This window comes from Cervus elaphus, chromosome 7, assembly GCF_910594005.1.
Source record: "Cervus elaphus chromosome 7, mCerEla1.1, whole genome shotgun sequence".
In the NCBI taxonomy this organism is placed as follows: domain Eukaryota; kingdom Metazoa; phylum Chordata; class Mammalia; order Artiodactyla; family Cervidae; genus Cervus; species Cervus elaphus.
In genome coordinates this window covers 14,071,829-14,098,767 of record NC_057821.1, presented here as the reverse complement: position 1 = coordinate 14,098,767, position 26,939 = coordinate 14,071,829, and the positions used below count along the sequence as shown (strand labels likewise).

At 53.5% G+C, this 26,939-nt stretch overlaps 1 protein-coding gene across 2 annotated transcripts in view; it reads right to left on the bottom strand.

The window, feature by feature from the left end:
- GLP1R (glucagon like peptide 1 receptor) overlaps positions 1 to 26,939 on the bottom strand; it is a 40,826-nt gene that overhangs the window by 9,194 nt on the left and 4,693 nt on the right. For both annotated transcript variants that reach the window (XM_043907365.1, XM_043907364.1), the window contains exons 2-11: positions 22,830 to 22,926; positions 22,037 to 22,144; positions 12,189 to 12,307; positions 11,753 to 11,859; positions 7,512 to 7,665; positions 6,736 to 6,895; positions 2,160 to 2,220; positions 1,470 to 1,539; positions 1,265 to 1,353; positions 784 to 922 (exon numbers count right to left, since the gene is read on the bottom strand). In XM_043907365.1, the coding sequence (XP_043763300.1) occupies positions 784 to 922; positions 1,265 to 1,353; positions 1,470 to 1,539; positions 2,160 to 2,220; positions 6,736 to 6,895; positions 7,512 to 7,665; positions 11,753 to 11,859; positions 12,189 to 12,307; positions 22,037 to 22,144; positions 22,830 to 22,926 (1,104 nt within the window). The remainder of the gene's footprint in view (positions 1 to 783; positions 923 to 1,264; positions 1,354 to 1,469; positions 1,540 to 2,159; positions 2,221 to 6,735; positions 6,896 to 7,511; positions 7,666 to 11,752; positions 11,860 to 12,188; positions 12,308 to 22,036; positions 22,145 to 22,829; positions 22,927 to 26,939) is intronic.

Genomic DNA, 26,939 nt, shown 5'->3' with positions numbered 1-26,939 from the left:
CCCTCCTGAGGCTGGGCAGCCAAGGCAGGCCCAGGAATGGGGGTAGTGGGTTCCTTCTCCTTTCGTTTCCGGAGGAATGAGAAGGCCCCTTGCTCAGAAACTGCAGAATTTCTTCAACCAACCTCTCCTGGAAGAGGCCCAACCCAAGAACGTACACTTATCACATGGAATTTTCCCTGCTTGGCCCTATTCGTTCACTCAGGAGCCCCAGTGCTCCAGACCTGTGATCTATTTGTGTGTGTGTGTGTGTGTGTGTACATGTGCATAAGTGCACACACGTGGGCCCACACAGACATCTGAGGGGTTGGGCCAGTCTCTCACCACTGTTGATATTCAACTCCGCACCCCCAGCAACACCTAATACTAGCGGAGAGGCTCAGTTCTCAGCTTTGGAAACTACATGACCTGGAAATGTCGTTTTAACGAGCCTCAGTTTCCTCCTCTGTAAAATGGGAGACTCCTGCACACCGCCTGGGATTCTGGGAGGATGAACTGCACAATGTCTGCAAAGCACCTGCCACCAGCGAGCAGCCCAGGGGATGGCAGCTGCTCTGCCAGGCTGGGTGCCCAAGATAACATCCAGGAAGGCTTCTTATCCAGCGCGCTCACAGAGGAGACTGGCCGAGGTGTCAGGGTACCTGGGACTCTGGCTCTGCTCCAACCACATCCCCCGGCGAAGGGCCGCTTTCAGCCCAGGCCCCGGCTGCCCCTCGGTGGTGCAGGCTGGTCTCGCCCCGCCCCCACCCTGGAACTTCTGGAGTGGGGCCCCCACCGCGAGGTCACCTGGAAGGAGGTGAAGGAGAGCTCCGTGAACAGCTTGACGAAGCGCAGCACTCCCCGGGCGTGCTCGTCCATCACGAAGGCGAAGATGACCTCATGCGTCCCCAGCAGGGGGATGAGTGTCAGCGTGGACTTGGCGAGCCTGGGGGCGGTGGGGGAGGGACATCATTCTGGACCTCTCTCGTGGCCTCTGCTCCCCGTTCTGTGCTCCCGGCGCCCACCAAGGCCCGGCATCTGGGTCACAGAACCCTCCCCCACCAAATACCCTGGGACGGGCTGCCTGGAGGGGAGGAAGTAAGAGGTGGAGACCCCAGAAGCCCAGGGGCTGCCCAGGTACAGGGGTGAGACAAGACCTGGGGGCTCAGCCAGGCCTGGGTGGAGGAAGAAAGTTCTCCTAGGGATCCAAGCTCCGCACCCCAGGACCTCCGTCTCTGCCCCAAGGACGGGCTCAGGGTGCCCGACAAGGGCGGCTCCGTTACATCACCTGCACTTGGCGTCTGTCTTGCACATGAGGTTGGCCTTCAGTTTGGACACCACAAGGCAGATGACCCGGACAAAGATGAGAAAGTTCACCTGCAGGGCAGAGGGGAGGGCGACTGGAGGCCCCCTCAAGACGCCCTGGCGACCCCATCCTCCCTGAGCGCCCGGGCCCACCACAGCTCCCACCGCCTGCCCACAGCATCACTCACCCCAATGGCGAAGAGGATGGGCAGCCGGATTATGAGCCAGTAATTCATGTTGGAGTTCCTGGTCCAACAGCTGGAGCAGAGAGAGACACACAGGCTCCGGCTCGGGCACACAAGCCTCCAGCTCCCAGTGCAGGCGCCGGGCAGCCCCATACACAAGGGCGTGCAAAGTGACACACACGCACACACAGCCACACAAACACAGCCACCGGTCACCCAACAACCAGCCCCAGGACACACACACTCATACTCACACACGCAGCCACACAAACACGGCCACCGGTCACCCGACAACCAGCCCCAGGACACACACACTCACACACACACACACACACACACACAGAGTCCTAAACACAGAGATACGCACAGCCCCTTCATGTACCTACAATCACAGTCACATGTGTCCTCAGCATCAAACACAAATAACACGAACATTTCACTCACAGTTGTTACAGGAAAACCTGTAGGGGGACATCACCTACCCCCACAGGCCAGCTAGCACCCTTGTCATCATAAAATCCAGGGAGGGGGAGGATGGGAGATTACAGAATAAATTCATAAATTTAGCTCCTGGTGCCTCAGTTTACCCTCCCAAGAGGCAGTAACCGCACATCCCAGGAGCCAAGGAATCCCATGGGGTTTGAGGATGGTGACCTCAGCACACCCCGCACCCCCTCAGAGCAAGACACTCACCCCTCGTCCTCATAGAGGTACTTGACGATGCCCCAGGGGATGACAAACAGCAGGGGGACACCTAAGAGGATAGAGGGGGAGAGAGGGCAGAGGGGCTGGCAGGCCAGAGCCACTGCCAGACACACCTGAAGGCCCCCATCCGGGCTCTCCCACCTCCAGCCCTGCTCCTTGCCTGACCCCTGGCCATGTTTTCTAACAGGTACGGAACTAGGCTGGCGTGGGTGCTTCAGAGAAGCAGCAGCAAGAGCCACCCTTCCCAACTCCCCACACTCCTCCCTAGAGAGCGGTCCCCACCACATGGGGCCCATGACTGTCTTCACAGTCTACCCCTTCCCGTGGGCCAGGGGCCAACTCTTTGATGCCACCCACCCCTGCCTGGGCCCACACACCCGTTTCAGTCAACTCCTGTAGCACTGAAAGCCCCTCCAGGTACCCGCCCCAGTCCCCACGCAGCTGCCCCTGGCTGGGTGGAAGCCTGGAGCAGAGACAGGAGCCCTGTCCTTGACACAGAGAGCCCAACTGACCATGCTCTGGCAGCTACCACAACGCTGCCCACATGGATGAGGCGGAACAGTGTGGCAGACGGCCTCTAGGATGACCCCCAATCACCCCACCCCTGGTATTCACACCTGGGTGTGGTCCACACTGGATCCAAATTGGTCTGTGTGACCAACATACAGCAGAAGTGATGGCATGTCATTTCTGAGATTAGGCTAGAAAAGGTCTTCAAGATTATAAAAGGCAGGTCTTGGGCTCTTTCTCTCTTAATCTGGTCACTTGCCCTGGAAGACACCAGCTGCTGGGTCATGTGGGCACTCAGAGAGCCCAGTGTGATGAGGAATGGAGGCCTCCAGCCAACAGATAGCAAAGACCCGAGCTTCCTGCCAACAACCTAGAGAGTGAGCTTGGAAGTGGATCCTCCAATCCATTAAGCCTTGAGGTGATAGCTACCCTGGCCAACAGCTCCACGACACCTCTCTTGGAGATCCTAAGCCCGAGGTGGGCAACTCAGTTGAACCCAGAATTCTGACCATAGAAACTGCGAGATACAGTTGTTTTAAATATCTAAGTGAGAGGTCATTTGTTACACAGTCATAGGTAACTAATACACTGGCTTCTCGTTCCTTAAAGACAGAACCTAATTCATCTGCAGGGCCTCAGTGACCATCTCCCTCTGGAGTTCAGTATATGTTTGCTAACTTACGATTGGATTGTCAGACTTGGCTGTTGGTCCAGTGATTAAGAATCTGCCTGCCAATGTAGGGGACACGGGTTTGATCCCCAGTCTGGGAAGATTCCACATGCTGCGGAGCAACTAAGCCCGTGGGCCACAACTACTGAGCCCGCACACCCTAGAGCCTGTGCTCTGCAACAAGAGAAGACACCACAGTGAGAAGCCCATGCACCACAACTAGAGTAGACCCTGCTTGCCTCAACTAGAGAAAGCTTGTCCGCAGCAATGAAGACCCAGCACAGTCAAAAAAATTTTTTTAATTGGATGGTCCATCCTCATGTGACAGTCGAGGAGATGCATGAGCAGCTAAAGAGGCCACAGGTGGGACTAGAACACAGACTGCAATCCCACCGCCTAATGGCTTTCAGCACCAACCCTGTCCAAGCCTGTCTCTATTGGTGCCTCTCAGGGGTGGAGATGTGGGTGTCCGACAAGAATAAGAGTGTACATCTTAAGGTGCGTGGACAGGATGAGTGTGAGGTGGTAGTGGGGAGTCCATGTGTATGCATGTGTGGCTTCAGGAAGCATATTTCCAGGGCAGAACCCACTTCATCACCTTTCCTGCTGCCATCACCCACATCCTCAACACATGGATGTCCACTCAACAGCAGCTACCGAGCAGCTTGCGCTCCCAGAGCAACTGTACTTGACTGTGCAGATGGTCAAGGCTGGAGGAAGCAGCGTGGCTTACGGCTGACCAGCATGGTCATCAGATACCCTTCTCCTTAGCTATTTATTTTTATATAACCCCAACCTCCCAGCATCCATGTTGCTTTAGTAATAGGCCTTCGTGAGACTGGACAAGAGGCAGATGGTTTCCCAAGGCTCCAGCACATAGCACAGAGCCTGTCACATAGAAGATGCCCAGTAAGAATGGAATGAATGAATGAAAGAGTCAGTGTATCAGTGAGATAAGGGAAGCTGTGCAGGCAACAGGTCAATACCCTGAGCCACACACACATCTGCAAACCTGTCTTTGACATCCCTAGTCCCCTACTGGCCTTTTTCTGAGACCCCACTCCAGGACAGGGGAGCTCACTCACGTTAAAAACCAGATCTGGTGAACTTTATTCATGCATCAGCATCTCTTTAACGAAGTCTTAAAAAAAATGCAGGCACAGCTCTGCCGCTTGCAAACATTACACGCTCCCTGCTGGCTTCATCTTTCTCCCATTTAGAAAATCAACAAGACAGGCTGGAGAAAAAGGCTTGAATGAAGACACACAGCCTGGCTCTGAGAAGTGATGATTTCCTCGTGTGTCACATGCCTCCCCCCTGAGAGGCCTCCTTCTGCTGGGTTATGGGAGTGTTCAGCCACCCATGGACAACAGCAGACGCTGACATGCCTTTTGGGGATTCCCCTGCTGTATCAGAGTCCTAATTTTAATTCCTGCATTTGCATATGAAGCTAGGAGGTGTTTCCCAAGCATCCCACTTGGGCCAAGAGCCTCCTAGCATCACAGAAGAGCTCTGGGCTCTCAGTGACTTGTCTGTCTGTCCTGTCTTTGCTCCTCTGTCTCTCCCCACCCCAATTCCTCAAGAAAAGGATGATCTGAGTAGGAAGAGGGGGTCCCCCAGGGTCCTGCCCTTCTGCTTCCTCAGACCCTGGGTCCCAAGCTGGGGCATGAGGTGATGGTAAAAGACTGGAACCCCCTCCCTCACTGCCCAGTCAGAGACCTCAGGAACACTGTGTGTCCCAGCCCCCCAAAGTCTCCACCCACCACCCATGCGCCTCTGCACACATCACACCGTTCCTTCCATCACTTCCGCCCTCAAGTCACCATGGTGACAGCACTCCAGCGCTGATGCTATTTCCCAGAATGGACAGACATAGTCCCCCACCCTGAGGACCACCTTCCCGGAGCTCCCCTTCATGGCCTAACTCCACCCACCCCTCCAGTTGGCTGCAGAGCTCTTCAGCTTTGCCCACTGCCAGTCTGATGTCCCTGCAGGATGAAGAGGCCTGGGAGGGGAGGAGGCCAGGCAGGGAAGGGCTGGGCCCTGGGGGAAGAGGGGAGAAGGCGTAGGAGGGAAGAGCTGTGCCCTGAGGCAGGCCCACCTGCCCACTGCGGGACCCGAGCTTGCTCGGCCGGGCCCTCAGGGGCTAAAGAAAGCCTGGCGTGACAGGCAATGGGGCCCAGGGCCTGGGAGTCAGGAGGCCTGGGCCCAGCACCTGCTCTCTACTGCCTTGCCCTCAGGACACTGATCACATGAAAGCCCCTTCCCAGATGCTCTTCTGCAGCAGGGCCTATGGAACGAAGTAGCCAAAGAGCATCATCAACAAGGGGTGGAGTGTGAGGATGGGGGCAGGGCAGCTGAGGGGACCAGACAGAGCCCAGACCCAGGGGCCAGGAACCCAGGGCACTTCCCAAGGAGGCGGGTGGGACCAGGCTCAGCCTGGCAGGGGCTCAGGGGAAACAGCCAGTATGGGAAAGGGGGGGATTTAAGGGGGGAGCATGGAAATGGGAAGAGAGTGGGTCCCATTACGGTGAGAGGCCCAAAGACTGCCCGCTCCTGGCTCCATCCCAGGTGGGTGCCCGTGGGCCCCTCCAGAGGAAGTGCTGTTGCATCTGTTTCCGGGGTAGAGGGTGGAGGTCGGGGGTGGAGGCTGGTGGGGGTGCTTCAGGGATGGGTGCCTCAGCCCCTGCCCCACCCCCACGCCATTCTCACTGGAATCCCACGTGGAGAGACGCAGAAGCACAACCAGAAATGTTCCAGCAAAAAAAAAAGACACAGTGGTTCTCGGCAAACTTTTTTGGCCAGAACATTTCCAGCTGGGCTCCAGGCACTTCCGGGGTCCACCCTTTGCTCAGCTGGCTTCTGGCTGACCCTCTCCCACCCCCTCACTCAGCTCTCCTCGAAGCTCTCCTCTTCTTCATCATCGTGTGACAGAGCCACGCCCCTCGGCCCCATGCCCAGGGACCCCCACCCTGAGACCCAGGACTGTCCACTTCCCTCAGGGCTGGGGTGTCCAGGACTGGGTGTGGGGCTCTGTCCCCCAAGGGTCTTAGGGGCCAGGATCTCTGAGACTGGTACCATGACGGCCAGTGGTGTGTGTCGTGCATTTGGCCAGACAGGCGAAGGCCTCTGCTTCCTTTAAGGGGGGGGGAGTCACGCAAAGGCAGGGAGGCTGGACAATGCCTTGACAGTCCCATCGGCAGCGAGTCCTGTGCCCAGGACGGGGTTCTCCAAGGGGGCCCCACCCCTTGGCCCAGCCGTGTGTTCTGAGTACCGGGCTGGCCCCCTGGGTAGCCTGAAGGCAGCAGCTCCAAGAGGGATCAGGGTCTCGCACCCGCGGCGCTCAGTCGGGGTAGGGGTGAGATGACCGGCGGCGGGCCTTACCCCAGCCAACGCTCAGGTAGAGCCTGAAGGCGCGCTGCTCGGAGAAGACGGACAGGGCCAGCAGCGTGTACAGGTACACCCCCTCCACCAGGAGCCAGTAGTAGTTGGCCGCCACGCAGTACTGCATGAGCAGGAACACCAGGCGACAGCCCAGAGACTCCTGGGGGCAGAGGAAGGGTCCCCAGGGCACAACAGCTCCGCCCCTGCCGCTCTCGACCCCCCTCCCGGTCCCGCCCCAGCTGCTCTCCTGCCAGAGCGAACGCAGGATCACACAGCTGACACCTTCCCGCCCGGGCTAGCACTAAGACCTTGACCTGCTCTATCGAGCTCATGGGGTCCTCGCTATCCTGGAGGAATGAAACTAATTATCCCCCTATGGGTGAAAAAACTGAAGTTCAGAGATGTAAATAACTTATGCCTGCAAACGAGTAAGTGGTAGAACTGGAATTCAAACCCAGGTCTGTCTCCAAAAAACCACTCCCCGGAGTCAGACAGTACTCTCCATGGGCAGGGCAGTCTCTCCCTCCTCAGACTGGAAGCTCCCCACTGCCTCTCCCACCAGGTGGGACTTGGGGTTCCCTGGGATGGGACAGCCTCTCCCATCAGACTGGGGGCTCCCCAGAGTGGACCGCCTCTCTCCATCAGACTGAGGGCTTCCTGACGACCAGGGTGGGGCAGTTCTTGCCTTCCTCTGTGCCAGGCCTGGGTGGGGTAGGGAAGCCTGCCCTTCACAGACCATCCACCCTCCCCGAGCCCTCCCTGGACACACCACACACCTGGTAGGAGAGGAGCCCGTCCCACTGATGCTGCTGGGCGGCCGTGCTGTACATCCACTTGAGGACCGCATCCTTGATGAAGACGGACAGTGCTCGGAGGATGAAGGACGCAAAGAGGTTCAGATGGATGTAGTTCCGGGTACAGTGCAGGTGTCTGCGGGAGAAAGCAGGGCCTTCCCTGGCACAATGACCGACAATTCTGCTCCATGAGCCCTGGTTCTCAGGCAAGTGTCTGTCCCCGGGACTGTGCTCCTGTCTTTCTTCTTCCAAGATGCCCTTCTTTCCCATAATCTTGAAAATCATTTGGCTTTCATGTCCCGCCTGTCCATGAAACCTTCAGCTGTGTGGTGACTGCCACCCCACCCCCATCTACATTCTATCCTTTTCTCTGCATCATCTTCCCTTCTACAAAATCACGTGTAACCAAGTGATCTGTGTGAAGACCACTTTCCCCACTGGGGACTTGCGTGGCTTCCCGATGACAGCCTATGTCTAACATGCCTCCAGGCTGCCTTAGTGACAGATCGGGGCTAAGCACACGGCAGGAATTCACAAAGTACTGGATACAACTTCAATATCCTTTCGTGTAAAAACAAACTGAAAATATGAGGACATTTCTTTACCCAATAAGGGCTGTCCAGCCAAACAAGGAGCCAACTTCATTCTTAACTGAGAAATTTTAAAAAGATTCCCTTTACTTCAGGAACAAAATAAGGATTATCTAGCTGTAAGATCTACTTATTCACATCTATTCAACTTTGTACTACAAATCCTGGCCCCTGTAAGAAGGTAAGGGGAAAAATGGATAAGAACTGGAAATAAAGACACAAAATTGTCACTGTTTATAGATGATCTTCACAGGAAATCCAAGAGAATCAACACACAAAGTACTAGAGCTAATCAGAGTTCATTCAATATGGTTGCTAATATGTATGTTTATGTACATCAGGAGTAAACAATTAAAAAGTAAATTTAAAAAATCATTTGCATTATTTTTAATTAGTACCTGGAAATAAGTCTAACAGAAGATGGCACAATTTCTATGGAGAATACAGGTAAAGCTTGCTCAAAATAATTAAAGAAGACTCAGATTAAGGGAAGAGTCACCAGATTCATGGATAGAGACACTACCTTGAAAGTGTTGATTCTCTTCACATTAACCAATAAATTCAATTCATTCTAATAAAAATTCCAACAGTGTTGGTTTTTCTTTTGATGGAAGTTTTAAAAAACTTATAAAGAAGAACAAAGTGATTCAGCTATACACTTCATGTATCTATTCTTTTTCAAATTCTTTTCCCAATTAGGTTGTTATAGAATATTGAACAGAGTTCCATGTCCTTGTTGGATATCCATTTTGTTTAATTTTTATTTTTCTGGCCATGATGTGCAGTATGTAGGATCTAAATCTCTCAACCAGGGATCAAACCAGGGCCCCCTGCCTTAGAAGAATGGAGTCTTAACCACTGGACCACCAGGGAAGTCCCAGTTATCCATTTGAAATATAGCAGCGTGTATCAATCCCAAACTCCCTAACTATCCCTCTCCAGCTCCCTGGTAACCATAAGTTCTCTAAGTCTGTGAGCCTCTTTCTCTTTTGTAAATAAATTCTGTTAATCAATTATACTCCAATATAAAATGAAAAGTTAAAAAAAAACCTTATAAAGAAGAGCCAAGGGGACTTTCCTGACAGTCCAGTGATTAAGACTCTATGGTTCAAATGCAGGGGATGCGCATTCAACCCCTGGTTAGGGAAACTAAGATCCCACATGGTATGCAGTGTGGTAAAAATAAATTAATTAATTTTTTTAAAAAAGAAGAGCCAAGGGCCAAGAATAGTACTGCTGCTGCGGCTGTGGCTAAGTCGCTTCAGTCGTGTCCGACTCTGTGCGACCCCATAGATGGCAGCCCACCAGGCTCCCCTGTCCCTGGGATTCTCCGGGCAAGAACACTGGAGTGGGTTGCCATTGCCTTCTCCAATACATGAAAGTGAAAAGTGAAAGTGAAGTCGCTCAGTCGTGTCCGACTCTTAGCGAACCCATGGACTGCAGCCTACCAGGATCCTCCGTCCATGGGATTCTCCAGGCAAGAGTACTGGAGTGGGGTGCCATTGCCTTCTCCACAAGAATAGTACAGACACTCCTAAGGAACCACAATGTAGGGGCTCCAACTGTAAGAAAATCAAGATTTTCTGATGAATCTAAGTAGTTAAGGCACTGTGGTTATCAACAAAGAGACAGGCAAGTAGACCAATGGAAAACAATCCAGATGACAGAGACCCACCCAGGTGTATAAGGCTTGCCGCACAGCAGAAACCAGGGGCGGAAAGGGGGCTACCCATAAGTGGTCCTGACACAATTAACTATATGCATATGTGGAAAAATGAAATTAAACCTCTTACTTTCACTATAGACAAAAATGAATTACAGGTTCACCAAAGAGCCATAAGGGATGTGTAAAACTTATGAAGCTAGGATAAGAAAAGATTTCTTAAGACCATAAACAAATCTGGCCTTTGGGGGAAAAAATTTTGATAAATTTTTTTATCAATTGGGAAAATGAATTTTTATTAATTGATAACACTTACTGATAAATTGTGTTTATCAACAGAATCAGATACATTGATATATTTCATTCTGTTAAAATTAACACTTTTGTTATCAATAGAATCAGATACATTGGTATATTCCATCCCATTAAAATTATTAAGGCACCATACAGTAAGTGAAAAAGTAAACCACAGGCTGAGAGGATATATCCTGGATTACTATCCAGAATATATAAGGAATGCCTAAAATCAAAAGAAAAAGCCGAATCAGCCAATAAAAAAGTAAGCCAAGGATATGAACAAACAATTCACAGAATGAAACATAAAAAGTCTGCTAGATCTCTCTAGGAATCAGTGATATGCAAATTAAAATCATAATGAGATACTTCACACACTTCAGATTAGCAACAATTAAGTCTGAAAATAGGAAATATTGGTGAGTATGTTAAGCCAAGGGAACTTTCATATATTATCAGTAAGAGGGCAAATGGGCCTGACCACTTTGGAAAACAACTTCACAACACCTAATACATTTGCAACAGCACGTCGTATTCAGACCAGGCACTTCTACTCAGAGGCATGTGCCCCTGGAGCAGTGTACAAGGGGTCATGGGTAAGCATGTTCATCTTAGCAATGTTTATAACTAAGAAAAAAGAGAGAAAAGCCTCAAATGTCCAGTAAAAGGACAACAAATAAACTGCAATATATCATACAATGGAGTGATGGCTCAAATGAATGAAACAGAACCACTTGTATCATTTGTGAATGAACCTCAAAAAAATACAACATCAGGCCAAAAATAACACTGCTGAAAAGTATGTCCAACAGGCCATTAAAGACATGCAAGACCCATGCTATATGGTTTTATAGATACTTAGAAATGCAATAAAAGTATAGAGAGAGGCATCAGAATTATAAGCAGCCCCAGAGGAGTTCCCTCTGGTGGGAAGGAAAGGTGATTCTGAGAAACTTAACCTTGCCATTGGGCTCTAGTTCCTGGGCTTTGGGGTGTGTGTGCACAGGTGATTATAGTCCCAGACACTGTATTTTCAGATCTCTAAACGTTTCCTAATAAAAGGGGAGAATATTCTTGGGTGAACGTATTTATGGAGCACTGACTGTGTGCCCAGCCCTGACTGCCAGAAGCCATGGGGAAGCAGGAGGAATGTCACCTCTCCTGCTCCTGCTGGCTGCTGTCCTGAGTTCCCAGCCCTCGGAATCCCTCCTGCCCATGAACCTGGCCCTCCTGGCCGTTGGCCATTAGTGCACAGGGCGTGGGAAGGGCCTGGTGCTCTGAAAGGAATGGGTAGACTTGGGGAGGAAATTTTCCAAGGGAGCTGACAAACTCCAAAGAGAGCAGAATTGCTAACCCCCTGAGGTCTCCTAAAATCATACTGAACTCCCGATCCTTTGAGACACAGGCTCACGGGAGAGGACCTCCTCTCCTCCCATCATCCGCCGTGAAGGCGTGTGGCATGTGTGCATTTGTTTGCTTTTCCTTTTTTGCAGCATTACATGCACACGTGTACACAGTACAGATTTGCCTAAGTACAGTGCTGTGGGCTGTGTTTTCAGCCTCACAGTCTACGGACATCTCTTAGGAGAGGACTCTGCTAGGCTGTTGCTTCAGTTTGGTGCCCCCACCCCGATATGGGGACAGAGCAACGGGTCAGGTGGAAGCAGCCCCCTTACCTGAAGCCCAGGAGGATGGCCGAGGCGACGACCAGCGCTGAGAAGGAGAGCGCGTAGCCCACCGTGTAGATGACGTAAAGAGACAGGAGCTGCCGCTCCGGGGAGCTCTGTGTACACACAGGGACACGGTGTACAGGGGCGCCCACAACCCTCCTCTCCCACAGCCTGCTGCCCCGGGGAACAAGGGAGACTCAGCCCCACTGGGGTCCCGGAACTGAGGAAGGGAATCACCTATGGTGACAGTCCCCGGATTTCTAGGACCTTGTTCTGAGGCCAGAGAGGTGAACACACACCACCTATGTCCAGAAGGCGTGGTGAGCAAAGCCCCAGAGGCAGGGGGATGGGCAGGTGGAGACAGACCTACCCGGAGATGGCCCGGGTCCCTGCTCCCATGAAGTTGGCCCCCTGCTGCCCCCTCCCCACCTCCTCAACTCACGCGGTCCCCTCGCTTGGAATCCTCACACTCGGACAGGTCCCTCCAGGGCAGGCTTGAGTTGTCCTTGTGCAGCCACAGGCCGTCCGCGGTGCAGAACCGGTAGACGTGACCCTGCAGCACTGGGGTGGAGGCACGGGGTGAGCCTCGGCCCACGGCTACCTGCCTCGCGTCCTCCCCACCCGGGGGTCGGCCCTGTGACCCCTCTACACACACACACACACACACACACTCTCACACACACACACACACACACACACACACATGCTCGGGTCTTCCTCTCCTGCCATGTGTCCGTTTCACCCAGGAACAGGAAAGGTCACAAAGGGGACCTGCCCAGGCCCCGCCTCAGCCTTTCCTCTTAGCCACCCTGGAATGCAGTTTGATGAACCCACACTTTTGAGATAAGGCCACACCATTTCCAAGGCAGAGGAACCAGAGATCAAATTGCCAACATCTGTTGGATCATCAATAAAGCAAGAGAGTTCCAGAAAAATATCTACTTCTGCTTTGTTGACTATGCCAAAGACTTTGACTGTCTGGATCACAATAAACTATGGAAAATTCTTTAAGAGATGGGAATAACAGACCACCTGACCTGCCTCCTGAGAAATCTGTATGCAGGTCAAGAAGCAACAGTTAGAACTGGGCATGGAACAACAGACTGGTTCCAAATAGGAAAAGGAGTACGTCAAGGCTGTATATTTACAGCCTGCTTATTTAATGTATATGCAGAGTACATCACGAGAAACGCTGGACTGGATGAAGCACAAGCTGGAATCAAGATTGCCAGAAGAAATATCAATAACCTCAGATATGCAGATGACACCACCCTTGTGGCAGAAAGCGAATAACTAAAGGGCCTCTTGATGAAAGTGAAAGAGGAGAGTGAAAAAGTTGGCTTAAAGCTCAACATTCAGAAAACTAAGATCATGGCATCCGGTCCCATCACTTCATGGCAAATAGATGGGGAAACAGTGGCTGACTTTGTTTTTTTGGGCTCCAAAATCACTGCAGATGGTGACTGCAGCCATGAAATTAAAAGACACTAGCTTCTTGGAAGAAAAGTTATGACCAACCTAGATAGCTTATTAAAATGCAGAGACACTACTTTGCCAACAAAGGTCCATCTAGTCAAAGCTATGGTTTTTCCAGTGGTCATGTATGGATGTGAGAGTTGGACTATAAAGAAAGCTAAGCACCAAAGAATTGATGCTTTTGAACTGTGGTATTGGAGAAGATTCTAGAGAGTCCCTTGGACTACAAGGAGATCCAACCAGTCTATCACAAAGGAAATCAGTCCTGAATATTCATTGGAAGGACTGATACTGAAGCTGAAACTCCAATACGTTGGCCACCTGATGCAAAGAACTGACTCATTGGAAAAGACCCTGATATTGGGAAAGACTGAAGGTGGGAGGAGAAGAGGATGACAGAGGATGAGATGGTTGGATGGCATCACCAACTCAATGGACAGAAGTTTGAGTAAACTCCTGGAGTTGGTGGTGGACAGGGAGGCCTGGCGGTCTACATCCACGGGGTTGCAAAGAGTCGGACATGACTGAGCGACTGAACACACCATTTCCATGGTTTCTGCCTCAAATCTCACTCAGACAAGGTTTGGTGCTAAAGAGTAGTGGCCCTGACAGACCCACAGCCACCCCCCTGCAATTTCTGATTCTTGGAACTCAGGGCCACCTCCTTGGGCAAAGTAGACCTCAGCTATAAAGGGGGCACAGAGCTCCCAAGAGAAAGAAAGAGACACAGCCCTGCCCTCTGGGATCCCCAGTCTGAGGGGAGACGCTGCCCTGTCCTCAAGAAGCTCTAATCTGATGGAGGAGACCCAGTCCTATTGTCAAAGATCACCTGATTTAAAGGAATACATAGCCAATGGCAGAGATTGGCTTAGAGACCCTTAGAGACCTTAGAGACCCTTAGAGATGCTTAGGGACCCTCTGTTCAAAGAGGGGGAAAACTGGCTCCTCCCTTCAAGTAACTCCAAGTAGCCGGAGACGGAGGCTGTCCTCGGAGACCTCCCAGTGTGAGTGGGGAGGCATCCAGCCCCTGTCCGCCAGGAGCTCCCTGTCTGAGGGAGGAAGGAAGCACAGTGCCTGACTTCAGAGAATCAAGACTCACAGAAAGAAGTGCTTAGAAAGGAATAACATCAATGCGAAGAAGAGAGGTCACACATAAGCCCAGCAGAATTGGAGACAGGGTGTCCCTGTGGCCCTCACACCCTGCCTGGGCATCGGGTGCTGGGGCAACTGCCCTGCTGGGCCTCACTGTCCACCATCCAGGGAGCGTGGTGACTGGTGGCCCCAAGTTTGCAGTGAGGTCACAGTGAGAGGGGCTTACTTGCGTCTGGGAGGAAATATAAGTCTGACCCCAGGGCCAGGAGACCAGGGACAAAAGTGGGGAGAGATTTAGCACCGGGGCGGGGGGATGGGGGTCAAGGAGGGGACTGGGGACCAGGACAAGTTTTAAAAGACTTAAAAAATGCTAGGGACTTCCCTGGTGGTCCAGCGGTTAAGAATCCGCCTACCAATGCAGGGGACACGGGTTCGACCCCTGGGCCAGGAAGATTCCACGTGCCAGGGAGCAGCTAAGCCCCTGGACCACAACTACTGAGTCCATGGGCCACAACTAGGGCTCAACGCAGCCAAAGATAAATAAATACATATATAGTTTTTAATTCTAAAGGAAAAAAGATTTTAAAGACCAGATTCCCCAGGTGTGGGAAGAAGGCTCAGTGTGAGGGAGGGAGGGAGGCCCTGGCTGGCAGCAGCTGCTCAGAAGTTTCCAGGTGGAGAGGCAGCAGCAAGGACAGGTCTGCAGAGGGGGCTCATTAACACGCATGTCTTTCAGCAGCAGCACCAGCCCAGGTCCACCCGCCAGGGCCCAGGAGGGATGTGCCATCGAGGCTGGGGCTGCATTTCCTAGTTCACAAACCGTCAACCCACCCACTGCTGTCAAATGCCTGACATCTTTGTTTTAAGGACTGGGGCAACCCTTCGCCTACACAGGCAGGCACCTTCAGGGCCTGTCAGTGGGACCCTGGTTCCCTGAGCCAGTCCCCAGCTTGCAGCTCACTCTCTACTTTCTCCCACTGCTCTTCAGAGACCTTGAGCAGGGTCCCGATTCAGGAGACAGAAGTTATCTGCTAATACCGTGGGGCTAAGTCAGCTTTTGGCATCACAGCTTCTAGAAGAACCTGCATTTTAAGAGACTTCCCTGGGGAAGTCTCTTTTTGCTTCCAGAAACAAAAGCCTGAAAAATCTAATCGTGAGATTTCCCTCAGCAGGAGAAGCCCCCGACACAAGGATGAACAAAATCAAAAAAGGACAACGGCAGAGAAGGGGAGGCACCAGGTCTGATTTTAAGCGACTGGACGAGCCCCCAGACATCTCTTTGATCTACTGTGTGAGTGCCTAGAATTCTTCCCCAGGGGTTGAGTCATCTCATATGACAGCAACACCAGTCTTCAGGGGTAATGACCCCAGAGCAGTGATGAAGATCTGGACTGATTCCACGGGGTGTGAGACTGGTGTCAGAGCCTTTTCTGGAAGCCCGTTTAGATGGGAGGAAGTGGGGAGCAGTGAGGAGGCAGAGGGGCCAGGGAAGGGAGAGGACCCAGCAACAGAGCCCAAACCAGGGAAGTGCCACTGACCCAGGATGCAGCCCGCAGCAGTGTGACCCTAATAACACTCAACTCGCCACAGGGGCACAGGGTCTGGCAGCCAGGAGGCACACAAATGGATGCTTCCCTTCCTCTCTCAAACCCTCTCTGCAGGCTGCACTCTCACAGAAACGGGTTTTGAGCACCTGCTGTATGTCTGACACCTGTGGACATCACAACCACCTTACAAGGTTAGGCGCCAAGAATCCCATTTTACAGATGGAGAAACAGAGCCTCTAGGAGGCCGAGTGACTTGCCCAAGATCATCCAGCCAGGGAGTGGCAGAATCAGGATCACAGCCCCCAGCCCTCTGCCCCTAGAGGCCAAAAGGCCATAAGTCAGCACCCGAACTCTCTGCTAACAGTCCACCATGGCCATGTGCCATTTCGCCACCCTTCCTCTGGGCCTGGATTCACCAACATTCAGCATCTTCCCAGCAGGTTGTCTTGGTAGCGTGGGCCCCCTGCACCCTGCCATTCCTGGGCTCTCTTCTCAGGGCGAGCTGGGAGGATGGGGAGGTGGTGGGGAGGTGGTATGTGCACAGATGTGTGTGTTACTGGCACAGTGTCAAGGGATCGCTGCATCCCTGCAAAGCTCAGTAAGCCTATGCAAATGCGTCTGTCAATTACCCTTCATTAGCAGCAAATATTAAAAGCCAGGACTGTTCCTGGCCCGGCTGTGGTCCCCAGGCGCCCATCTTGGCTGGAGATGGGGTGGGTCAGGGCCCAGCCCAGCTTATCAGGCCAGCCTTATCTGGCCCGGGAGCTACTGGTATATTATAACCAGAAGCTTGGCTCTGGTCTTGTCAACACCAGGAGGCAGCCGGCCATGAGCCAGGAGGCCTAGGGAATATTTCATTAAGTCAGACCCTGGTGCTGGAAATAAAACCCCCAATTAAACACTTCCCCTCCCGGAAACTGCAGTGGCGTCGGTAATCAAGCTAACAGCCGCCCTTCCACGTGGACGCAGGCACTCAGGGCTGTGGAGAGGCGCTCATGAATCCATTAGCTCCTGCACCCTGGCAACAGCGGTGGCCAGCACGGACTCCTGGGCCCCCATCTCCCAGGCCAGGATGCCGAGATTCAAAGAGGGCAGTCACAGGACCTCCCCGGAGTGCAGGAATGAGGGTCAAAGCCAGGGCTGGAACTAAAGGCGCTGGCTTGGACTATGGGTGAGGGGCTGTGTCTCACATCAAGGACTAGAGGAAGACCTCAAGCTCAAATCCTGATTCTGCCCTCAACCAGCTATGGGACCTGGGGCAGACCTCCCTGGGTCTCAGTTTCCTCATCTGTAAAATGGAAACCATGATAACTTCCCAGGTCGGGGGTGTGAAGACTAGAAGTGAAAGCATGTGAAAGAAGTGCCTGGTACGTGTGTGTGTGTGTGTGCGTGTGTGTGTGTGTGCGTGTGTGCTCAGTCATGTCCAACTCTTTGCAACCCCGTGGATTATAGCCCGCCAGGCTCCTCTGTCCATGGAACTTTCCGGGCAAGAATACAAGAGTGGGTTGCCATTTCCTTCTCCAGGGGATCTTCCTGACCCAAGGTCAAACCCAGGTCTCTTGCGTTTCCTGCATTAACAGGTGGATTCTTTACCACTAGCGCCACCTGGGTGCCTGGCTGACCTTCAGAACACAGTCACAGTGAAAGCCCTGCTCCTGCCCAACCCCGTCCACCCCCACCCCAGCCCCAATTCCTCAAAAGAGCGCCCTTCCCTGGGGCTGGGCTGGAACTTAGGACCCTGCCGCAGCTGAAATCCCTCCAGGACCAGCAGGGGGCCTCGGCTTCCTTCCTCAACCCCAGCCTGCTGTGAAAGCTCCTCCAGGGAGGCACCTGTCAGAGTTACCAAGAATTGTGAGTGATAGGCTATTTTTAAAGCATTTTATGACTCCCCTATAATTAGAACCAAGCTCACAAACAGGTAGGGATCAGGAAAGGGTGCAGCTAATGAGACTGGAATGATTTGCAACGAGCAGCTCAGCTGTTGGCCGGGAAGCGAGGTTGCTGGAGGGTCCTCAGGTGGTAGCAGGCTCTTGGACACCACTCCAGCCTCTTGGTTTCCAGAGAGAAAATCTTGTGGACACAGGCATCTCCTCTGAAGCCCTTCCTTCCCTGACTCACCTGCCCCCACCCTCCCCGTAATCCCCGGTTCTGAATTAGAGGGGTCAGTGTTCAAGGACTCAGATGGCACCCCTGGGATGCTGTGCAGTTCTGAGGCCCGGCCCTGTCTCCAAGCTGGTGCCTGGACATCCTCCTCTCTGGAGGGCCCTCCTGCCCCTCCTCCATCTCCATCCACCTGTTTTTTTTTTTTTTTAAATTTTATTTATTTTTTTATTTTTGGCCATGCTGGATCCTCACTGCTGAATGGGCTTTTCTCTAGTTGGGTTGAGCAGGAGCTGTTTTCTAGCTGCGGTGCATGGCCTTCTCATTGCAGTGGCTTCTCTTCTTGGGGAGCACAGGCTCTAGGGCACATGAGCTTCAGTAGCTGCGGCACATGGGCTCAGTAATTGTGGTCTGGGCTCTAGAGGACAGGTTCAGTAGTGTGCCGCACAAGCTAAGTAGACTCATGGTATGTGAAGTCTTCCCAGATCAGGGATCAAACCTGTGTTTCTTGCATTGGCAGGCAGATCCTTTACCACTGAGCCACCGGGGAAGCTCCATCCACCTGTTTTTAAGGCCTGGTCCCAATGACATCTCCCTCTGGAAGCCTTCCTAATGCGACATCCCAGGCAGAAGAGGTGGCTCTGACCTCCCTTGACACCACTTCCCAGGCTCCCGAGCAACCTCTTCAAGCCCCGTGGGAAAGTCACCCCTTTTCCCCAAAGCCCGCACACTCACACACATCTAAGGTCTCACTGACATCCCCAGCTCTTAACACAGACCTGCCCTGGGTAAGTGTTTCGAATTTAATTCTTTCTCGAGCCATTCATTCCTCTGCCATGCCCTGCGCCCCAGGAGGCTGACCCCTGTGGACAGTATCACTTGAGCTCCCAGCCCTCTGCTGGGTTTAGCTAATGGGATGCATGGGCAGAAGGTAGTACAGTTGGAAAGACAGGCTGGGGCATTTCTCCCTTGCTCCCTTTTTGCCTTGATTCTGAGGTTCTGGCAGTGGTTTTTGCCCCTCTGCGACCACGGCCCTGTCCTATTGGTGGCCTCTCCATCACCATGACCTCCAGCTGTCATGAGGGCACCACAGCCCTGTTCCTGCCCCACTGGGACCTAGGGATACTAAAGCTTCCTACTCTTATAGTCCTTGGTGCTTTATGTACCAATGTAGGTATTGTTGTTTAACTGCTAAGTTGTGCCTGACTCTGCAACACCATGAACTGTAGTCTGCCAGGCTCCTCTGTCCATGGGGTGTCCTAGGCAAGAATACTGGAGTGGATTGCCATGCCCTCCGCCAGGGGATCTTTCTGATCCAGGGATTGAACCTGTGTCTCCTGCATTACAGGCAGATTCTTTACCGCTGAGCCACCAAGTTAATCCAGACCAACCTCTGAAGTGGTCCCTCCATCAGGTTCTTTTGAGATTCCCAGCTGAGTGCGTTTTCTCCCAGGACATTGACCAAGACCTGTCCCTCTTTCTTCTTCACACTCCTAATTCCCACTCTGTGACGTTTTCAGTTAGGGCACTCCCTTGATTAGCCCAAGAAAGTTTCAGAACTGTCCCCTTCCTCCTCCTCCATGCCCTGGGATGGGGTGAGGGAAGCCCCCGGTGCCAGCGTCTGCCAAGAGGACAGCCAGGACAGGCCAGAGACAGCAATCATGCTGCAGGAACCCAGGGTGGGTATGTCTGTGGGTCCCTGACTCAGAGAGAGGGGAGAGGGAGGTAGAGTCTGTGATCCCAAGTGTCAAAAAAAGGAGCGAGCTAGCTTGGTCAAAAAAGGGAGTGAGGCGGGGAGCGGGGGGTGGAAGCTGGCAGGGGGCCTGTGCAGTGGCTGTTATCTTCATGGAGAAAGCAATAAAACCATGTTCACTCATAAATGGGCACCACCAGGACCTATTTCCTGCTCAAATAAAATTAAAGGTGATGGATGGAGCCGCGAGCAGCAGGCAGAGCTGGTGGTGGCTTAGAGCTGAGTGATGGGCCCTGTCCTGCGCCTGGCTCCCCGGGGTCTAGAGGGCCAGCCAGTCAGCCAGTCCCAAACCTTTGGGGAGCTAGAAACCTGTGTGTATTGAGGGAAGCAGGGAAGACAAGTCAGGTGGGTGGAAAAAGTTAACAGAAACCATTTTTTGGGAATTTGAAATCCTCCCAACATCCCCATCACCTGGCTATATCCCCCCTCCTACATGATGTCCAGAGGCACAGAGAGGTCTAGAAGTTCAGTCAAGCTCACACAGCCACTTGCAACAGTGTGAGGTAGAATCATAAGATTTCATTTTTCCAGGGAGAAGGCAAAGAGTTCACTGTCCTCCCTTGGGGTGGTCCAGCGAGCAGAGGCCCAGGTCGCTCCCCTGTCTCCATGCCCAGACCCCCATGCACAGGAACACACACGTGCCCACTCATTGGAGGAAGCTTGGTGCAGAAATGACACACGCTTAATCTGAACCAGACTCCTGGGCCGATTCACGGGTCTGCTATTCACTCACTGTGAGAGCTTGGAAAAGTCATTTAGCATCTCTGGGCCTCAGTTTCCCCCTCTGTAAGAGGGGAGGGTCATCGGAGTACTAGATGAGGTATTCTTGGAGTACTCGGAGCCCCGAAAGGTTGTTGTGAGGATTAAATGAGTGTAGATACATAAAGTGCTTACAGCGGCTGTGGAAGAGCTGCATGAAGGGCACTGGGCGCTCTGCCTCACCCAGCTGCCTGCCTCAGCATGCACCTTGGGGTGGGGTGGGCGTACCAGGAGGGGACAGCAGGAGAGAGTCCTCAGGACTCCAGCCAGGGCTTTGTCTGACCTCCATCCCGTGTTCTGAGCTGAAGCTGATGCCAGGCCCTGCCAAGTGCCCTGATGTTCCACTAAGCAGCTGCCTCCTCCAGGAAGCCCACTGGCTTCCCACAGCATGACCTCCCTCTCACACCTGCTTCTGGGCCAGTTTCTGCTCGGTCTCAGGCCCCTTTGATGCACTGTCATTAAGAGCATAGGCTGCCTTCAAATCCTGGCCCTGCCATCGACCACATCATCTTCAGTGAGCAGCATGAACTTTCTGGGGACTCAGTTCCCCTATCTGTATTACAAGCATACTGCGGGGTTGTTGTGAAGATTACATGAATGCTTGCCTTTTAAGGCAGGATGGCGCATGAAGCAGGCACTGAATCAGTATCACTATTATAAGACAGGATCTTTTCTCCCTTTCTGAGACTGTGAGCTCTCTGAGGTAAGGGTGCCTGTCTCCTGGGACACACAGGCGGGCAGGGGGCCACAAGTTCTCCCCCTCCAGTCAGAGCTCCCTCTGCAGTCTCTGTAGCTCTCTGCGCCCCAAAGCCCCTCTCACCTACACCCTTCCCACCACAAGGTGTCCCCTACAGCCAGGAGTGAGGGGGGAGGGCTGGAGGACAATCCCACTAAGGCCTGATCACCTCTGCCTGGGTTCCTCTGAGCAGTGAACCCCTTGAGAAGTCAGGCGGTGGCTCCAGGGCACGACCAGGTAAGCGTTAGTCACTCAGTCGTGTCCGACTCTTTGCAACCCCATGCACTGTAGCCTGCCAGGCCCCTCTGTCCATGGGATTTTCCAGGTGAGAAGACAGGAGTGGATTGCCATTTCCTTCTCCAGGGGATCTTCCCAACCCAGGGACTGAAACTGCGTCTCCTGCATTGCAGGCAGATTCTTTACCATCTGAGCCACTAGGGAAGTGGGTGCATGCACACACACACAGCAATGACACCTCAAACCACCCCCACCCCAAGTCCTCAGGAACTGTTCCTGCCTGATTCCTTTCCTGATTATTAGATGCAAGGGGGTGCTCACATTTCTTTCTTAAGTCAGACCCCATGCTTTCCCTATAGACACTTGCCAGTACAAGCCTCAGCCCCAGGTTATACCTGATACCACCCCCTACCGCTCCCCACTCCCAAGGAAAGGTAGGCAGACCACCATGAGGAAGCCTAAGAACCTCCAGGAGTGAGGAGACTGTGTCTCAGTGGAAAGGAAGAAGCAAGCACCCTATGCCAACTCCACCCCCACCCCAGCCTCCTGGACACCAGGGAGGGGAGGTCCATGTGGGGAAGGGGACTCACCGCTGTTGGCCCAGGGCAGGTACCAGGGGCAGCTGACGTTCACGAAGGAGCCTGGGGACCCATCCGGCCAGCAGGCATAGTCATCGAAGGTCCGGTTGCAGAAGAGGTCTGGTGCAGGGGGAAGGCGTCTGAGTCCGAGCCTGGCTGGGGTGCTTTCCGCTTTCCCCTGCTCTCCACTGGGGAGGCTACCCAGCAGAAAGCTCCCTGCCTAGGCACCACTTAGCAGCAGTGGGACTTGGAGCCAAGGACTTAAGGACTCTGTTTTCTCATCTGTAAAATGGGGTTGATTTCCCAGCCCACAGGGCTGTGCATGGACAAACGGCGTAGGCAGCATAGATATCAGAGCATAATAAGTGCTTAATAAACAATCTTCATGGCCTTTTCTGAAATTCCACACCTCCTATGACCGGGACGGTACCTCACTACCTCTCCAGCCCAAGATCACTTCCTCAGGTGACTGGGTCAGGCCGGCAGGTCAGGAACAGAGGCCTGTCTGGCTTCAACCCTCTCTTCTTTAACACATCCCAAACAAACCCCCTAAATGTTCATTACTATAAGTACGTGAGTTGGGCCTCCAGCCTGGGCACCAGCTGGGAAGCGCTGAAGACACAGAATGGAATGGCCCAGTGTCAGCTCCTGGGGGGCCCCGGCGAGGAGGGTACAGCAGCTACAAGGCTACACCCCAAGGCATAGGCAGATGTGGGTCCTAGAGAGGCAAGGGATGCCAAGCCAGCTTGGGGGGCCTCCGAAGGCTCTGGGGAGCTGGCTGGGTGGGGGCACCACCTGATCTCACCTGTGGCTGGGGGCGGGGTCTCGGTCAGGAAGTGCTGGCACTGGCGTCGGTACTCTCGCCATTTCCGCACAGTCTCCGAGAGGGACACGGTGGCACCCTGGGGCGAAGAAAGAGAAAGGGGCCCCTTGGGTCCAATTCAAGTCTCTTTTACCCTCTGCCCCCATACACTTGGTTTCTTGCTCTCTAGGGGACCTTAGAGCCCCAAACCCCACAGGCTTTGGCCATCTTTGCAAGGGGATGACAACCCAGCGAGGGGCTCCAGGGGATGTTTTCACATCTTTATGCCTCCCAGAGTATACCCTGCTGCTGCTGCTGCTGCCGCCGAGTCACTTCAGTCGTGTCCGACCCTGTGCGACCCCATAGACGGCAGCCCACCAGGCTCCCCCGTCCCTGGGATTCTCCAGGCAAGAACACTGGAGTGGGCTGCCATTTCCTTCTCCAATGCATGAAAGTGAAAAGTGAAAGTGAATTCCTTAGTTGTGTCTGACTCTTAGCGACCTCATGGACTGCAGTCTACCAGGCTCCCCCTTCCTGGGATTCTCCAGGCAAGAGTACCGGAGTGGGTCGCCAGTGCCTTCTCCGAGCATACCTTGAGGTGTAGTAAATGTCCAACCCATGGCTACTGAAAGGATGCTGTTGGGGTGAGTGGAGGAGGGGGAGGGGAGAGCGTGTGTGTCTCATTCATGGTTTCATCTGCCCCCACCCAGCAGAGATTTTCTGAGGGCCCTGGGGTTCGTGACTGCCACGGGTTCCTTTCCAGTGCCCAGTCCACCTGCCTGTGAGGTTTTCACACTTTCACCCACCATTCTAGAAGGGGACACACAAGCGCAGAGTGGGAGAGGGGCTCAGTCAAGGTCACACAGCATTCCAAGGAGCAGGGCTAAGGCTAGGACTTGGAGTCTCCCAGATCCGTGACTGCTGGAGCAGTGGAGGATGTGGGCTGCAGTGGGATTCAATACTGCAGAGCTTGGTACCATTTCCCACTACCACAGGGGTCCCCTGACCTAATGCCTGATGATCTGAGGTGGGCCTGATGTAATAACAGAAATAAAGTGCCCAGTAATTATAACACGCCTGAATCATCCTGAAACCGTCCCCCTCACCCCCAGTCCGTGGAAAAACTGTCTTCCACAAAACCGGTCCCTTGTGCCAAAAAGGTTGGGGACCACTGCTCTGGTGTCCCTCCTACAAAAGGCAATCATGTTATCTGGGAGATCAACACAACCCTGCACTGTCTCCTTCTAGCACAACAACATGGGTCAAACATCAGCCCAGCTCTATCAACTGGAGAAGGAGAAGTCTTGAGGACATGGGGTGAAGGAGTCAGAAAAGTTCCAGAACACAGAGATCAGGCCTGCAGAGGGGCCCCCCATCTCTGAGCAGGGGGATAAGAAGCTCCACTTTCAGATAAGGTAACACAACTGGCTTTTAGCACAGACTCAAGGAGATGCACCCAAGAGAGAATGATCCATTCCCAGACACTGTAGTGTACCTTCTTTACATATGTCTTGGGACTATGTTTCTTTTTTATTTGTATTTTTTCCTGAACAGGCTTAAGATTCTAAATATTCCTCACTTAGAGGCTGCAGACACACAAATGACCAGGGAGTCCCTTGGATAAAATTTAGGACCTATACATAATTTAAAACAAAATTTCACTTTTTGAAATCACAAAAATAAGCATTTGTGCTGAAATTAAAACAGCTTCCTTTGGGAACTTGACTGGTGGTGCCCTAAACACACTGAATCTGGTGTCTGGGTAATCTTGCCCACACTTAAGCTGAGTTGTGGTTTATAACAGGGATCCCCAATTTCTGAGCTCTAATGCCTGATGATCTGAGGTGGAGTTCAAGTAATAATAATGAAAATAAAGTGCACAATAAATATAATGCGCTTGTGGGTGTGCTAAGTCGCTTCAGTCATGTCCGACTCTTTGCCACCCTATGGACAAGTTCCTCTGTCCATGGGATTCTCCAAGCAAGAATCCTGGAGTGGGTTGCCATGCCCTCCTCCAGGGGACCCTTTCCGACCCAGGGATCGAACTCCAATCTCTTATACCTCCTGCATTGGCAGGCAGGTTCTTTACCACTAGCACTATCTGGGAAGCTTGAATCATCCCCAAACCATCCTCCTACCACGGTAAAACTGTCTTCCACAAAATCAGTTTCTGGTACCAAAGAGGTTGGGGACCGCTGGTTTATGAGATGCTTCCCATAAAGACTCAGGTTGTCTTGGGCTCATCCCTGGCCACATAGGAAGCCCTGAGGAAGGGGGGAAACAAGCTTGCTTGAGCCCCAGCCACACTCTTAGAGTAAGTGTGCTGAGACCACAGGTGGAGATACCTAAGAGACAGTCCTCTTCTGAGGGCAAAGGTCAAGTGTATTTGTTAAATAAATTAAAAAAAAAATCAAACAGAAATCAAACCCAATAGCAAAGGCAGTATCATGATTTTAGCTAAAACTGAGGGCTCCAGACAGCTTTCACTAAAGCCAGTCCTGGTGGATCAGACCCCCAGACTCGCTTTCCTTCTCCTCTGCCCCTGAAAATGGCAGCTGCTTGTGGCTGGGGTAGGGAGACTGGGAAGAAATCCCACTCCATCTCTCTTTCCAGGAGGAAAGCAGGCAGGAAGCAAGGTCACTGCTGGGAACTGGGGCAGAAGGTGTGTCAGGGGCAGGGAGCAAGAACGAGGAAGCTCAGAAGCCAGAAGTCTGGCGGTTGAGGTGGGGAGTGGGGTTAAAGGGTAAGGACAACACTAGGACGGCCAGGCTGGCCACCAACCTCCAGGGGACTTGGAGGCAGAGGCAGCCCTGTCACTTGTCTGAGCAGAGCTTTGGACAAGAAACTATCTTCAGACTGGGGCTCCCTGAGGCAGGGCTGTGTTTCCCCTCAGACTGGGGCTCCCTGAGGCAGGGCTGTGTCTTCCCTCAGACCGGGGCTCCCTGAGGAAGGGCCATGTCTCCCCCTCAGACCGGGGCTCCCTGAGGTAGGGCCGTGTCTCCCCTCAGACTGAGGCTCCCTGAGGGCAAGGCTGTGTCTCCCCTCAGACTGGGGCTCCCTGAGGGCTGGTCTGTGTCTCCCCTCAGACTGGGGCTCCCTGAGGCGGGGCTGTGTCTCCCCTCAGACTGGGGCTCCCTGAGGCGGGGCTGTGTCTCCCCTCAGACTGGGGCTCCCTGAGGCGGGGCTGTGTCTCCCCTCAGACCGGGGCTCCCTGAGGCGGGGCTGTGTCTCCCCTCAGACTGGGGCTCCCTGAGGCGGGGCTGTGTCTCCCCTCAGACCGGGGCTCCCTGAGGCAAGGCTGTGTCTCCCCTCAGACTGGGGCTCCCTGAGGGCAGGGCTGTGTCTCCCCTCAGACTGCGGCTCCTTGGAGGCAGGGCTGTGTCTCCCCTCAGAATGGGACTCCCTGAGGACGGGGCTGTCTCCCCTCAGACAGAGGGCTTCCTGACAACAGGGTTCCGCTGCCATCTTCCTGCACCAGTTGAAGTTCTCCAAATACTGCTCACTTCCGCCCCACCTCTCCCCCAGTCAAACACACAAACTACCAGACCGCTGGCCTCTCCGCAGCTGGTGTTTATGGAAGCAATACTGTGCCAGGCTCTGGGCGGCGGGACGGACGGAGGGACACGGGAACACAAAGATGCAGGCAGGGCCCCCGCCCGAGAGAATCCCAGGCTCCTCGGGGTGGGCTGGGGACAAATGCTCTTCAGGACACAGCAGAGAAGGCAGGCGGACAGTGCTCAGGTGGGGGCAGAACTCGGCGCAGACCCGAGAGCTCTGGGCAGGCAGGGGGGCCTCTGGGGGCTGTGAGCGGGGGTTAAGCAGGGGATCTGTGGGGAGAGATTGGGCCCAGCAAGGGCAGAGGGTGGGCATTTCAGCAGGGGGCCTGGCCGGAACGAAGGGGCAGAGGCGGGGACACTACCGCTCCAGTGAGCAAGCCGAGGACAGCTGCGGACCGCTGTTCTCAGGACCCGGGGCAGCTGGGAGGCTCTGGCCTGGAACAAGGCTGAGGTTACTCGGTGCGGCCAGGCCCAGGGGCCCAGGGGAGCATGGTTACACGGAGACGCGTGAATAGCCCTGGCTTTAGGCGCAGAGCCAGGCCTGACCCTGGCTCTC